General features: G+C 37.5%; 1 protein-coding gene across 4 annotated transcripts in view; it reads left to right on the top strand.

Moving 5' to 3' along the window:
* The first annotated feature begins 5,859 nt into the window (after positions 1–5,859).
* FAT1 (FAT atypical cadherin 1) overlaps positions 5,860–14,541 on the top strand; it is a 104,622-nt gene continuing 95,940 nt past the window's right edge. For all 4 annotated transcript variants that reach the window (XM_009277386.1, XM_009277384.1, XM_019471578.1 and 1 more), the window contains exon 1: positions 5,860–9,127. In XM_009277386.1, coding sequence (XP_009275661.1) covers positions 5,860–9,127 — 3,268 coding nt within the window. The remainder of the gene's footprint in view (positions 9,128–14,541) is intronic.

Raw genomic sequence — 14,541 nt, 5'->3', positions numbered from 1 at the left:
CGAGTAAGTACCGTGGGGTGACTTTCTTTGTTTGCATTTTAACACCGCGTCCCTCGTTGCGTTACTCGCCGGATTCCTGCGAAAGATAAAGGGAGGACGCGGCGTTCGGCAGCGGCTCTCTCGGAGATCGCGGCTGAGCGCGTCAGCCGGCTTCTGCTGCTTTTTTCTTCCTCTTTACGGCAGTTGAAACAAAACAAAGCTTTGCTTGAAAGGTGCGCTTTTTAATCTGTTCGTGTCAGTAAGTGACGGTGTGTCTTACCGCTAGATAATATCTCCCCGTTGTAAACTTTTTTTTTTTAGAAACTCATTAATAAGTTAAAAAATGCTGCCTTCTAACAGCAGGTTTTCCTGCGGTGTAAACTACTTGCATGCAAATTGTTCCTAGGCAGTTGCACGGGAAATATTACATGTATTCTTTCACCACCTCTGCTGTCTTTCTGCAAAAGAAAAGAATTCTGTGTAATAGATATGTATTTCCTATTTACCTGTGTAACCATGTGGAAATATTCAGCTATTTAGTGCGTAAAATACCTTACTTTAACGCTGAAAACTATTTTGGTTTTGTTTTGTTTTGTTCTCTGTGAAATCCTAAAATCTCACTTTTAGGAGACTGGAAGGTGAGCTTTAGTAGTCGTCCCAGTAGTAGGATAGTCTGTCTCCTGGGTTTTATAACTCAGCGTGCAAAAGAACTTTATATGGCTAAGTTATCACTGCTATCAGTGCAAGTAAGCAAACATAAAATCCCTTTATACCCCCAAAGATTTACATCTTTTAATTTTTTTAAGTTTAAAAATGAATTCAAGCTCAGTAGAACTATTTTTGTCGTCACAAACTTTAAGGTGCCATGTTAAATTTCGATCAAACTCTTTCATCCACAGAGATTGGAGGTCTGCCTTTCCTTGCACACCTGGTGAATTCAGAATTAGATACACTAGTAAGTAACTACCATACAGGTAAATAGTCAAAATTCTGTGTGAAACTTTGTTTCACTCTGGATTCAGAATCTTTGCGTGCTGTTTGAATACAGCTGCTGCATTTTCCTTTTAACAGCAAAGATCTCGAAAGCATAAATCAAAGTATCTCATGAGATTAATTTATAGTGTGGAGAATACAAGCATAAAACTTATTGGAGTTTAGTCACAAGTTGAAACTGTTCTGTTAATCTCTGCGACAATGTACATTTTTTGAATAACTTACCAGCTTTACTAAAGTAACATTACCATACGCTTTCATCATGTGTTAATTTTCTGGATACCAGAACAGACGGACACCCTCCCTCCCAGAAAAGCAAAAGACACTGTTAAGTTTTTTGATTGGAAACTTAAGCATGTTGAAACAGCTAAACCTGATTTTTTTTTTTCTCCAATCAGACTACATAAATAATTGCTTTTAAACAATTGAAAGAGTAGGTGTAACTACAATTAGTACAGCCCACAAAGCCACATGATCTCTCTTCTACAGTAGGAACCTTGTCATGACAGTTTAGTTACTGCAGTAATAAGTTTTCACAGTGCAGTTGTGTCAAACGGCATCAGTTGCATATGCTGATCAAAACTGACCTTTAAAGTAAATAGGTGATGTTTTGATTGGTAGAGACATTTTAGTGTTAATAACATTACAAATCAAAGAAGCTGGTGCACATATGGGGGGAAACCCCCACTACATTTATTAAAAGTTAGTGAAAGATTACAGTAGGCAAGCATTGTAGAAACTGCACTAAAGAACCTCTTTTAGTCCTCAGAATGCTCTCTGATGTTTCCCTAGAGCCAGGTAACAGGCCACGCTCACAGGGTCTCGTTCTGCGAAGGTAAATTATGTAGCTTAGTCTTGCAGGAGGTCCTTCTGGACTTAACTGGCAGATCTTGTGTGTAGAAAAGGGATAGCAGTGGGACTAATACTCATTGTGACTTGGGCTATGTGGCCTGATTTAGATTATTTTTCTACCTGTGACTTTTATTGTATTGCTGGGGGAGTAAATCTCTCAATGTATGCTTCCCATTCATACATTATGTAGAAGATAAGATTATTTTGCGTGTGTTTTTGTTGGCTTGCTTGGCATTGAGATTGCCATTGACTAAATTCTATATTTGATGCTTAAAACTTTGAAATCTCAAACTATAAACTTTGAAGTCTAGATACTGTAAACATACTGCTAAGAGAAACAGTCTTTATATAAAAGACTAGTACCTTATCCAAATCATCTTTATTTGTAAGCTATCAATTTGAGGTCTGCAAGCCCCAGAATTTTGCTTGTTCTTATACCTTAATGTGAAGATAGTAAAACTATGTTAAGTAACTAAGTTACTACTTAGTAACTATGTTAACAAAATTATTAACACATCAACACCATTAACATAATTTGTATATGGGAAAAAATACTAAAACAACTTAGAAATACAAACTATCTTAAGTATCCCAGCACTGAATATGCATATAAATAAAAATGACCTGGATATGCATATAAATAAAAGTTATCCGAATAATAATTTCCAAATAGGAAATCAAAGTTTGTTTGAAAGTAGCTTTTCAGAATAAATATGGTGTGCACTTCTTATAAACCTAGGGCTATGATGTTTTGTTAAGCAAACGGTTGCCTTATGTGTTGAAAATGGATGCAGAAAATCCTAAACTGGTCATATTCCAAAGATAATAAAAAATTTGGGAGTTCAAAGTGTAGCCTTTGGCTAAAATGTTTCTGAAATTCAGTCATTCTGGCTCACTGTAATGAGCCATCTGAGTTTATATCTAACACATTATCACTTTATCTTAACACTTTCATACTTTCCCTTAGTAGTTAACTGTCTTTACAACTGGCATTGTTTAATACTGTAGATATTTATCAAGATTATATTATGTTGATTTTTCCATTATCCTGGATCAACATTTTTTAGTTTCCAGTAGCTCTGTAAATTATGACAAGATGGAAAAAGTGTCATGTAACAGAAATGATTAACTTGTTTTTATCTAACATGGTTAACTGTTCAGCTGAGAGATGCTTTTAAGCTCTTGATTGTGACTCAGCAAACCTTAGAAGTTGCTGCTGAGGAATGGATTCTCTTACTGGTAGTTGCGTCATTGTGTGTAATAGGCTGCCTGTTGCCAGTTCTGAGTAGACTCTACTTGAAGCTATTACTGAAAAGCAGCAAAAAGTGTTTAAGGTATTATGGCACAGAAAAATATTTATGGTAATAGTAAAACACAGGTGTTCAAATTTTAATGAGGAGTTTGGATATCTTAATGCAGTCTAATGCATCATAGTGTGGTGCACGTTGTATCTAATGTGCCTGAGATGTGAGGGGTAAACTATAAAAGATACAGACAGGTACAATGTTTTACATAATAAATACACCACTTCAGACAGCTCGTTGCCAAACATTAAGTGTAGGCAGTGAGTTACAGGATGCCATAGCATCAGAGTTCAAGCTGGGCTTTGGACTTCAGCATAAATTTAAAAAAAAAAAAAAAAAAATCCTAGTGTAACTGAGGAAGAAAAGAGGGAAAGACCTGATCAGATCAGCATAAGATCTGATCATTAAGCAATTTTTGGTAATAGACAGCTTCCAAAATTCCAGGAAGATGGAGTAAAAGAACCTGTTTCTGTTGATTACTTAAAAATGATGTAATGATTTCTTAACATGTCTTTTAGGACAGTCTAATGGCATCTTAAATCACTCAGAGTTTTGGAAGTATTGATATCAGTTATTTATTGCAAGGTTTTGGTTGGGTATTTTTTAGGTTTTTGGGTTTTTTGTTACGAAAATGTTCGTTTACTTGGCAGTGTGTTAGGGGGATGAAGCCCTGGAGACCCAAGTGTCTGTTTATTCCCAGGACAAATCATAGCCTGGGAAGAAGAGTACATAGGGGAGGAATAATATTGTTAACCCATTGAAACGGTGGCTATTCCAACCTCACGCTCATTTGCCCTCCCAACCTTTCCTTCATCCAGCTTTAAGACCTTGTAAGTAGTGGTTTCAGCTAGTGACTTACTTTTAAAAGCTCATTCACTTTTTATTGTTTGCTCATTCACTTTTTATTGTTTGCTACGGTTATAGCTTTAATCATGTAACTTAATTGCTAGATTTTGAAGACAGATGCACTTTTTTGTTTTTCTTCCAAAAGGGTACTAGCTAAGTTTTCATTACTCCTCTCTAATATTTCCTATAGTTTGTGTGGATCTGAGTCTTAAATTCTTCTCTTCTCAAAATCATTGACTTACTAATGGCTGTGACTGAATTAGCTGCTTCTGAGGTTTTGGAATGAACTGTTGACACAGGTAGATTAATTTGCTCTAATGCTTTTTAGTTGGCAGAGAGGTAGTCTGTGGAATTTCAGCCAATGCGATCTTTCATGTTATCTACCTGAGCAGGTAGGAATTAGGGGAAAGAGAAATAGCTGTAAGAGAAGATGTGAGTGGAAGGAGGAGACAACATAATGTGATACCTTTTGAGCTGAGACGAACAGAACTAGCGTGAGGATAGGCACTGAGGAGAGGCTGACAGCCAAAGATAGAGTGGGGACAAACTAGGGCTAAAATGTGGGAGAGAAGGTCAGGAAGAATGGAAGAAGAGTACAATTAGGAGTTAGTATGAGTTGTATAACAGACTGGCCAGGGAATAATATGCTAAAGGAGAGGTAAGGGAAAAATATTTAGGATAAATAGGGAAAGGTGAAAGAGAAGAATGTGTACCACTTAATCAAAGTAATCAAGTCAAAGCTAGATTACTTTCTACTTGCTGGAAAGGAATTTTTCCCCCAAGATTTTGTTGAAAGCTCGGGCTTGTTGAGGAAGCATTCTGAAGCTTTGATTTGTTATCCTGTGAGACTTTAGGGAGTAAAGACTTGCTATAAACCCAGATGAACAGGGCGGTCCCAAAGGTCTTGTTCCTGAGGTTTCTGCCTTTCCTCCTACCACAGTCTTGCCTGGATTTAGGCATTGGAAATGGTACACTGACTTCTTCAAAAGGGAAAGCCAGTGAGGGTGTGTCTCCATGTCTGTCTTGCTGTTCCAGGCTCTTTCCCTGCCATTTCTGGAATGTGTTTGAGAAACATGTCTTAATAGTTCCTCCAGTTATTTTGATAGATTCTTGTTCTCATAGCACTTGATATTAATTTGTTTCAGATCTGTTCTGAGAGGGGAATAAAGGAAAACGTCTCCTTTTTTATTGGTTTTACAACTTAGTGATGCTTGATAAAAATGTTTTTTATGATATGCACTGCTACCCCCTACTCTTATAAGGGTACTCGAAGCCAGAGAGAATACAATACATACAGAACTATTCTCTGTTTATAACTTTTATAATTTTTGGAACAGGTGCTTATAGGATACTTGAAGAATTCATGGTAATTTCAAGCCAAATCTTGCAGTTTACTTCCACATCGTCGGACATCAGCCATTTTACAGTCTAAGCGAAATGAGGGAAAAGAATTTTCTATCAGAAGACAATGTCACATATGAAGTAGAGGACTGGAGTGAAGGTTCACTACTCCAGATTAGTTCAGATCTAGTTTGCTTACTTACAGCAGACAGCACTGGCATATTTCTTCTAACATGTTGCTTCGTGGAGTTGTTCATTTGAAGTTTACTCTGTGTGTTCCCCTTGTGCCACACTAGTAATTCCTAGACTTTTGGTCTTGCGGATTCTTGGCATTTTTTAGGAGTTTTAATTTATCTGCTTTTCTATTACTGTAAATCATGTTGAAACTTTCTGCAAAAAAGCATATAACCTAGATGTGTAACTTGTAGCGTTCTTTGAAGCATGAGTTCTAAACTAAACATCAAGGCTATTTGACTAATATTTGAACAGTCATAAGTGTTAACACATCTCTCTCTTGTTTCAGGGTTTCTTTGTAATTGCTGCCATGGGAAGATACTTGACTATGATGTTGCTGCTGATGCTGCTGGTGCAGCATTTTGGAAACTGTGAAGGAAATCCAAGGCCACATCATGCTCCACCAATGCAATTTACACAAGTACAGTATAATGCCACTGTGTATGAGAATTCTGCAGCCAAGACTTATGTTGGTCATCCAGTGAAAATGGGCATTTACATTACAAATCCATTATGGGACCTAAGATACAAGATTATTTCCGGTGACAATGAGAACTTGTTCAAAGCTGAAGAATATGTTCTTGGAAACTTTTGCTTTTTGAGAATACGGACCAAGGGAGGAAACACAGCTATCCTTAACAGAGAGGTAAAAGACCATTATATGCTGACTGTTAAAGCAGTTGAAAAAAATACAAATGCTGAAACGCGCACGAAGGTCAGGATACAGGTATTGGATACAAATGACTTGCGGCCTTTGTTTTCTCCAACATCTTACAGTGTTTCTTTGCCTGAAAACACAGCAATAAGGACCAGCATCGCAAGAGTCAGTGCAACAGATGCAGATATAGGAACAAATGGAGAGTTCTACTATAGCTTTAAAGAAAGAACGGATGTGTTTGCTATACATCCAACTAGTGGAGTGGTAGTTCTAACTGGTAGACTTGACTACTCGGACACTAAGCATTATGAGATGGAAATTCTTGCAGTGGACCGTGGGCTGAAGCTGTATGGTAGCAGTGGCATAAGCAGTATGGCAAAACTAACTGTTCATGTAGAGCAAGCAAACGAATATGCCCCCGTTATTACAGCTGTTACATTGACTCCATCAGAACTGGACAAAGATCCAACTTATGCAATTATAACTGTAGAGGACAATGATCAAGGTTCAAATGGGGAAATAGCATCATTAAATATTGTTGCAGGTGATCCGCTTCAACAGTTCAAAACAGTGAGGTCTGTTCCAGGAGGTAAAGAATACAGAATAAAAGCCATTGGTCACATTGATTGGGAGAGCCACCCTTTTGGATACAACCTCACCCTTCAAGCTAAAGATAAAGGAAGTCCCCCACAGTTTTCTTCTGTAAAAGTTGTTCATGTGACATCACCACAATTTAAGTCTGGTCCTGTCAGATTTGAAAAAGAGATATATAGAGCTGAAATAAGTGAATTTGCCCCTCCAAACACACCTGTGATAATGGTGAAAGCTCTGCCTGCTTACCCACATTTAAAATATGTATTTAAAAATACACCTGGCAAAGTAAAATTCAATTTGAACGCACGTACTGGTCTTATTACCACTTTAGAACCCATAAAAGCACAATATGCATCACATTTTGAACTTGAAGTTGTGACAAGTGACAGAAGAGCTTCTGCGAAAGTATTAATTAAGGTACTAGGCATGAACAGCAATCCTCCTGAATTTACTCAGACATCCTATAAAGCCTCCTTCGATGAGAATGTGCCAATAGGTACGAGTGTCATGAGAGTAAGTGCAAAAGACCCTGATGAAGGGGAGAATGGTTATGTGACCTATAGTATTGCAAACCTAAATCCTTTGCCATTTGTGATTAACCATTTCAGTGGGATTATTAGTACTTCAGAAGACTTGGATTATGAATTGATGCCAAGGGTTTACAATTTAAGGATTCGAGCTTCTGATTGGGGTATACCATATCGTCGAGAAGTTGAAGTTCCTGTTACTATTATTTTAAATAACCTCAATGACAATATACCTCTGTTTGAGAAAATAAATTGTGAGGGAACAATCCCCAGGGATCTTGGTGTTGGAGAACAAATAACAACTGTATCTGCTATTGATGCTGATGAGCTCCAGTTGGTGAGATACCAGATTGAATCTGGAAATGAACTGGATTTATTTAGTCTAAATCCAAATTCTGGAGTACTTTCACTCAAACAGTCACTAATCGATGGCCTAGGTGCTAAAATGTCTTTCCACAGTTTGAAAATTACAGCTACAGATGGAGAAAACTTTGCAAACCCATTGTATATCAACATAACTGTAGCTACTAGTCGCAAGCCGGTCAACTTGCAATGTGAAGAAACTGGTGTTGCCAAAATGCTCGCAGAGAAACTCTTACAGGCAAACAAATTGCACAGTCGTGGAGAAGTTGAGGATGTTTTCTTTGACGTTCACTCTGTGAATCTGCATGCACCTCAGTTTAGAAGTACTCTCCCCAATAGCATTGAGATAAGAGAAGACCAGCCTGTGGGCTCCAGCATAATACTTATGAATGCTACTGATCTTGATACTGGCTTCAATGGAAAGCTAGTGTATGTTATCTCTGGAGGTAATGAAGATAGTAGTTTCATTGTTGATATGGAAAGAGGAATGCTGAAAACTTTATCTCCCCTTGACCGAGAAGTAAAAGATAAATATACTCTAAATATTACTGTCTATGATCTTGGAATACCACAGAAGTCTGCATGGCACCTTTTAGATATAAAAATTTTGGATGCTAATGACAACCCACCAGAGTTCCTGCAAGACAGCTATTTTGTTGAAGTGAGTGAAAACAAAGAGCCAAACAGTGAAATAATTCAAATTGAAGCTACTGATAAAGATTTGGGAGCTAATGGAGAAGTGAAATATTGTCTTCTTACGGATACAGACAAGTTTACCATTAATGCTGTGACAGGAATTGTGAAAGTTGTAGGGGTTCTGGATCGTGAAGAACAGCATGTCTATTTCTTGAAAATAGAGGCTAGGGACCAACCTACTGAAGAACCTCAATTATTTTCAACAGTTACTTTGAAAGTGTCTGTAGAAGATGTTAATGACAATCCTCCTAAGTTTATTCCTTCAAATTATCATGTGAAAATTCGAGAAGATCTTCCTGAGGGAACTATTATTACGTGGCTAGAAGCCTATGATCCTGATTTAGGCCAGTCAAGTCAAGTACGATACAGTCTTCTGGACAGTGGAGACGGCACCTTTGATGTTGACAAGCTAAGTGGAGCAATACGTATTGTACAAAGACTGGATTATGAAAAGAAACAACTTTATAACTTGACTGTGCGGGCCAAGGACAAAGGAAAACCCATTTCATTGTCCTCTACGTGTTACGTTGAGGTTGAGATAGTTGATGTGAATGAAAACTTGCACCCTCCACGGTTCTCTGTATTTGCAGATAAAGGCTTTATAAAAGAAGATGCCCCTGTTGGCTCCTCAGTAATGACAGTATCTGCTTATGATGAAGATGCAGGACGAGATGGGGAGATTAGATATTCCATCAGAGATGGATCTGGCATAGGAGTTTTTCGAATAGATGAAGAAAAAGGTAGGTGGCTTTCTGTTATTTTTATATTCCAAATAAAATTATATGCCAGGAAAGAGATAAGAGAAGCCGCAGTGTCACAGTTGACATAGATGTTCTTGTTAGGACAAAAAGATGTCACCGATAATGTGTATAGTTCTATCTACCGCTTTAGTGAAATTATATGTATACATTTGATCAGTAATTTTCCTTTTTTGTCCTCATTTCTATCCAGCTTACCTAAAGCCATTCTTAGATCTTAAAATCTCTGCCACCTAGCAAAAATAAGAATACTATTGATACAAAATGAAGGTCTGCCTCATGTGAACACTGTTGTGTTGTGGACAGTGGGGCTGTGAAGCTAAGGCAGCAAACTGCTCTCTGCAGGGATTTTCATGCTTTTTAATCTTAAGTGACATCTCTGCTTCGTTTACTGGAGGTATGCATGGGTGTGATATTGCCATACGTGCTGGTTTTGGTAGTTATCTTTTAGAGTTGTTATAGGTGCCCATCTATAAGTTAGTAAGCAGTGCCTTCTTCATGGAAAGGCTTCTGTCAAAGAAAGCATAGGTGTAGCCTTTAAAAAAAACTTGTATAAATAAAGCAGACAACTGTTGACCTATTTCATTAATAATGCATAAATTGACAAGCAACTGTGAGAATTATTCTAGCGTCATGTATTCAGAAGAAACATAATTATGGTTTCAGTAAAATTCTAGTGCTGACTTCTAACATTTTGGTTGGGCATCTGTGTAGCTACCCATTCATTTATGTCTCTGATCAAGATAGAGCATTGATATTGTGCTACTATCTAAGCGCCTTAAAATAAATTGAGGATGAATCTTGTGCAAAATCCAGCTACGAGTTATATGTAGGCAAATTATGACATATGTGATTGATGTCTTAAAGAAAAAAAAAACCACCTTGTAACTGAGAATAAAAAATGGCAATCATATCTGATTCATCCAGTAGCCATTCTGTGTGTTCTGTATGCTTCCTACAATTATGAATGTGGGTAATACAGACTCACAAAGTTGCTTTACTCTTCAAGGTTTAGGTGAACAAACTGTTACTGGCAATATTTTTTTCTTCTATAGAAAGTCAGTTATTAAATTAGGTAGTTTGTGGCTAAAGAATCAACTCCAGAGCTTGAAATGTACCATTGCTTTTCTTAGTTTTGCTTTTAACTAAGCACATAGTTAAGATTATGGAACAGATTTTCTAAAAATGGAGAATCAAATACTTTCCAAGACTTAGTAATTTCACTTTTAGGTTTTTGGTATGTGTGCAGACTATTCATTTGTGTATCATTATGCCTTTCTTTTGACATAAGTATATTCAAGTTTACTGTGCGTTATAGCATCTTAGAAAAAGTGTCTAGTTGTCCTGCAGAATGAGTCTGAGTTTGCCAATTAATTGTCCAAGTGATAGATAACAGTAATGAGAATGAAAGAGTGAAGAAATATTTTTATTTTGACACCAGTATGTACATGTGTACCTATTTATGTGTACGTGGACAGGTACGTGTATTTTTGTGAAACTACTACTGTGGCAGAATTAGTTGTCTGCATGTGTTCCCTCTTTATTCTTTTGGCATGAGGCTGAATTGCTTTACTGAAGAATTGGTGTGAGTTTAAGTAAGTTCCTTTTAATCTGCCAGGTTTACGAAGTTGGCAGAACTTGGGGCAAAACCAGCTTCTATTTAATAATCTTGTTCAGGACAGTGGCTCTGTATTTTCAAGGCAGGGGAGAGGCATTGTCTATATTCATATCCTATATCTAGTGTTTGCAGTTCTTCAGGGATGAAAATAGAGGGATTTGTTGGGGTGGGGGTGGTGTGAAGAGGCTTTACCTGTTTTTAGTCTTAGTGAACAAATTCCCCTTGAGACACTGGCATGGGGAAGTGTATGTATTTGTGTTTGGTGGGTGTGTTTTTTCTTGAAATGTTGATATAAAGGAACCAAGGAAAGAACATGGACTATTCTACAAGCTTGACAGTGTAGCTTAAATTTTGTCCTGACTTTTTTTTTTTTTGCTAAGAAGCCCATCAGAATTGTTACAGAAGGCACTCTTTATACTGCACTGTCTGAATATTTGTTATGTTTTTCAAAATGGACTGGCCTTGATACAGGGAGCAGACTGATAATTAGCCAAGAAAGCACATTAAAGAATTTGTGAAAGAGGACACCTGGCAAGCAACTCGGTAACTTTTTTAGCTTGCTAAAGGGCTCCTGACTTTACCCTTTAGCTACGTCTCTTCCTGCTGTCTTTGAAAGCATCATACTACACTTTCAGTTCAAAGATGGATAAACTGGATTTAGGAAGTTACTTGGAATCAACACTTAACTATTCGGTGGCTAAGAGGAATCCTTTTGTGTCTTGCTTCTTCGGAATCAAGGACAACAGTCACATTTGCAGAAAGACTAGATGATTGATGATGATAGAAGGATCAAATAGCTAGTTCCATGCGTGGAATTTTTGCTGGCTTTCAGGTTATCTTTTCCATGTTAACGGTTTTTTTAATTTTACATTTCAAAAGGTAGGAAATTGTATTAGTGTTTGATATTTGTACCTGTAATTCTGGAATTTTCACAAAAGAATTTAATGTAACTTTGCCACTAACTTTTGAGTACTTTTTTCAAAGGCTTACCTTTACTTTAGGTCAGATGGTTTTCATAGGTTCTGTTTTCTGCAGTCCTGTCCAAACCCTTAGAAGTAAATCTCTTAACAGGGAGCCCTAATGCACCCATATGCCCAAACTGTGGAGTTGGTTTGATTACTTTGTTGCCTAGTTGCTCTGAAGACACAGAAAAAAAAATATTAGAGGAGAATTTGGTATTCACTCATTTTTTAGCTTTCACGCAAGTATTCTTTAGCCTGAAAAGGCAATAATGGTCAGGAAAGGAGGACAGCAAGATGACAGAAGTCTATAAAATTGCAATAGTTTCTGTACCACCTTCCTCGTATTACTCTGGTTTTTGCAATGCAAGAAAAAGGGCACACACAGTTAACAGGTAACCAACCTAAAAGGAAGTATTTTTCACATGAAGTGTAATAAAGTCATGAAACTCATTTCCCCAGGAAGTTATAGAGGTTGAAAGTATGACTAAAGAAAATAAATGGTACTAATGAGATTATTTTGAGGTTCGGCCTCATGCTGTCTCCAGCTCATAAGTTGTTAACTGGAAGCCAAGTGCGTAAGGGAAGGAGATCAGAGATCGTTGCTTAATATATAATGATTCAGAAGTATAACAGTGTATTGTGACTGTTACTGTACAGAGATAAAAATTACATAATAAATGGACACACTGGGTGTATTATAACAGTATGAGGGGGAAAAATGTTAAAACAAGATTTCTGTGCAGTGAATTTATACAGCAAAGCAATTTGTTTATCTTTTAAGTATGTCTGTTCAGAAGCTGGAATTTAAGATAGCTTTTTATGTGTGAGCTAGACTGAAGTCTGCAAATTGAGATGATCAACTGGCTATATAAATTGCCTACTAAAGCAGCTGTAAAGTATTTTCCCAAAGAATTTGATAAGGAGTTGAGCAGATTGGGATGTTTTAATAATAGAATGCATTGTGTTGATACAGATCCCAGTGTGCCACAAAATCACATGCATCATCTAAATCCCATTAGCACTGAGCAATAAAAGTGAGATAAATCATGTCAATACCATGCTGCTACTGCCATTTAGAAAAGCTCTAAGGAATGATAGAAGCAATTGCTGGAGGAGAACCTAAAGCAGAAGCTATGTGGGACCAAGGTAATACTGAAACCTCTGTCTTCCTCATCCCAGTTCCCATACCAGCAGGCAAGCAGGGAAAAGGAGGATGTCTTCCTGTTTACTTTTTGGTTGTCAAATATAAGAATAGAGCATTTCCATTAAGTATTTACGCTCCTCAAAGGTGAAATGAAAGATGGAAGCTCTAGTATGTAAAAACGGTATTAGAAAGAACTCCCAGTACTTCCTCCAGTTGTATAGGTGAACAAGGCCACGCAGTGTCGCCCACTGGGCTGGATGTGACACTGTCATGGGAGCACCAGCACATGGTGAGCAAGTTTCCACGCTGATTTTCAGTTGTAAAAATGAGAACTGTTACTAGTTCTGCTCAGTATCTGGCCTTCTCCAAAGATTTTTTTGCCAAGCAGAGCATTCCTTTCCTTGAGATATCAGGGCTTCTAGCTTGTAACTGAGAGCAGGTTTTTATCTTGTTTCAAGGTTGTCTTCTTTTGGTTTTGGTTTTCTTTCTAGTGCTCAAAATTCAGATAGCTGAGGGAGCCAGCAGACTTTGGGAGTGTAGATGCCCCTGGGTCATTTAGCCTAAGAAAGGTCTCATTGCAATGTTTATAGAAGATGGGAGCCCATCCTGGAAGCTGATGCTCAGAAATGAAGGAAGTTTCAAGAGTCATGAAGTCCCTGGTGTCCAGTTGTCTCTAACCAGTTGTGTACTAGAGTGGTTGGATTTGCAACCCTTGTACACCCAGATGCAGAGTGTCACATGTAGGCCCTACGCAGTAAGGTTTCCCCTGATGACAGTTTGTTTGAACTATTTTAATAAACCATGGTGAATTTTACACACACGATGTTATCGGAAACTTCCCAGCTACTTCAACTTGCAAGGCTACCAGCAGGCATTTTCTAAACTTCTGCAATTGAGGATATTTCCCAGCACGTGACCTAGTTCCAGAATGGTGTTGAGGGTGATGTGGCAGTCTGAACTTCATGCATGATAACCTTATTAATTGTGTTTAATCCAGTAATATAGTTATCTGTTACCAGGAATCTTACTGTTCTTTCAGTAACCTGAGTTTAAGTTATTAGGCCATGAGTGTTACAGAATAGCAGTAATTCTGTTCTAACAGTAACAACAAAGTTTAAAGTGATTAAACTAATTTGCTGACTTAAAAAGACTAAGTATGACTGTTTTATTAGAACAAAGGTCTGTCTAGCCTGATATGCTGTCTCCAGTAGCATAGGGAAGAATAAGAGCAGGGCAGACACATGATACTTCTTTCCAATACTTTCCCAGTCTCTGATTATTTTCTGTTTGGGGAGTTTTCGAGTCAGATGTGGTTTGTAACCTTTAGCGGATTTATCTTTCTTGTGTAGTCTTCCCTCGGAACCATGTAATTTTCAAGTGTAACCTTGCTACCATGATGATTTGTTTTGGTAAAGAATGTTAAAGGAGCAAGTAAAAAAATGTTAATGGCGGCATGTGGAAGAAAATTAACTTTATTGTACTATCTCTGTGTGCATAAAATACCATCAATAAAGCTTAATGGCCACGAGACACTATTTTTAATATTATCAGAACCATTTCCAGCTGGCAAGACAGTAATTCGTTAAGGAGAATGAATAGGATTTTAACTACATAAAGCAAAGTACTGAATCGTACTCTTAAAAGGTACAGAGCATTGCTAACACATAATAAG

This window comes from Aptenodytes forsteri, unplaced genomic scaffold (assembly GCF_000699145.1).
Source record: "Aptenodytes forsteri isolate BGI_AS27 unplaced genomic scaffold, ASM69914v1 Scaffold65, whole genome shotgun sequence".
Classification (NCBI taxonomy): domain Eukaryota; kingdom Metazoa; phylum Chordata; class Aves; order Sphenisciformes; family Spheniscidae; genus Aptenodytes; species Aptenodytes forsteri.
The sequence above is the reverse complement of the archived record's forward strand: the minus strand, read 5'-3'. Positions and strand labels throughout refer to the sequence as shown.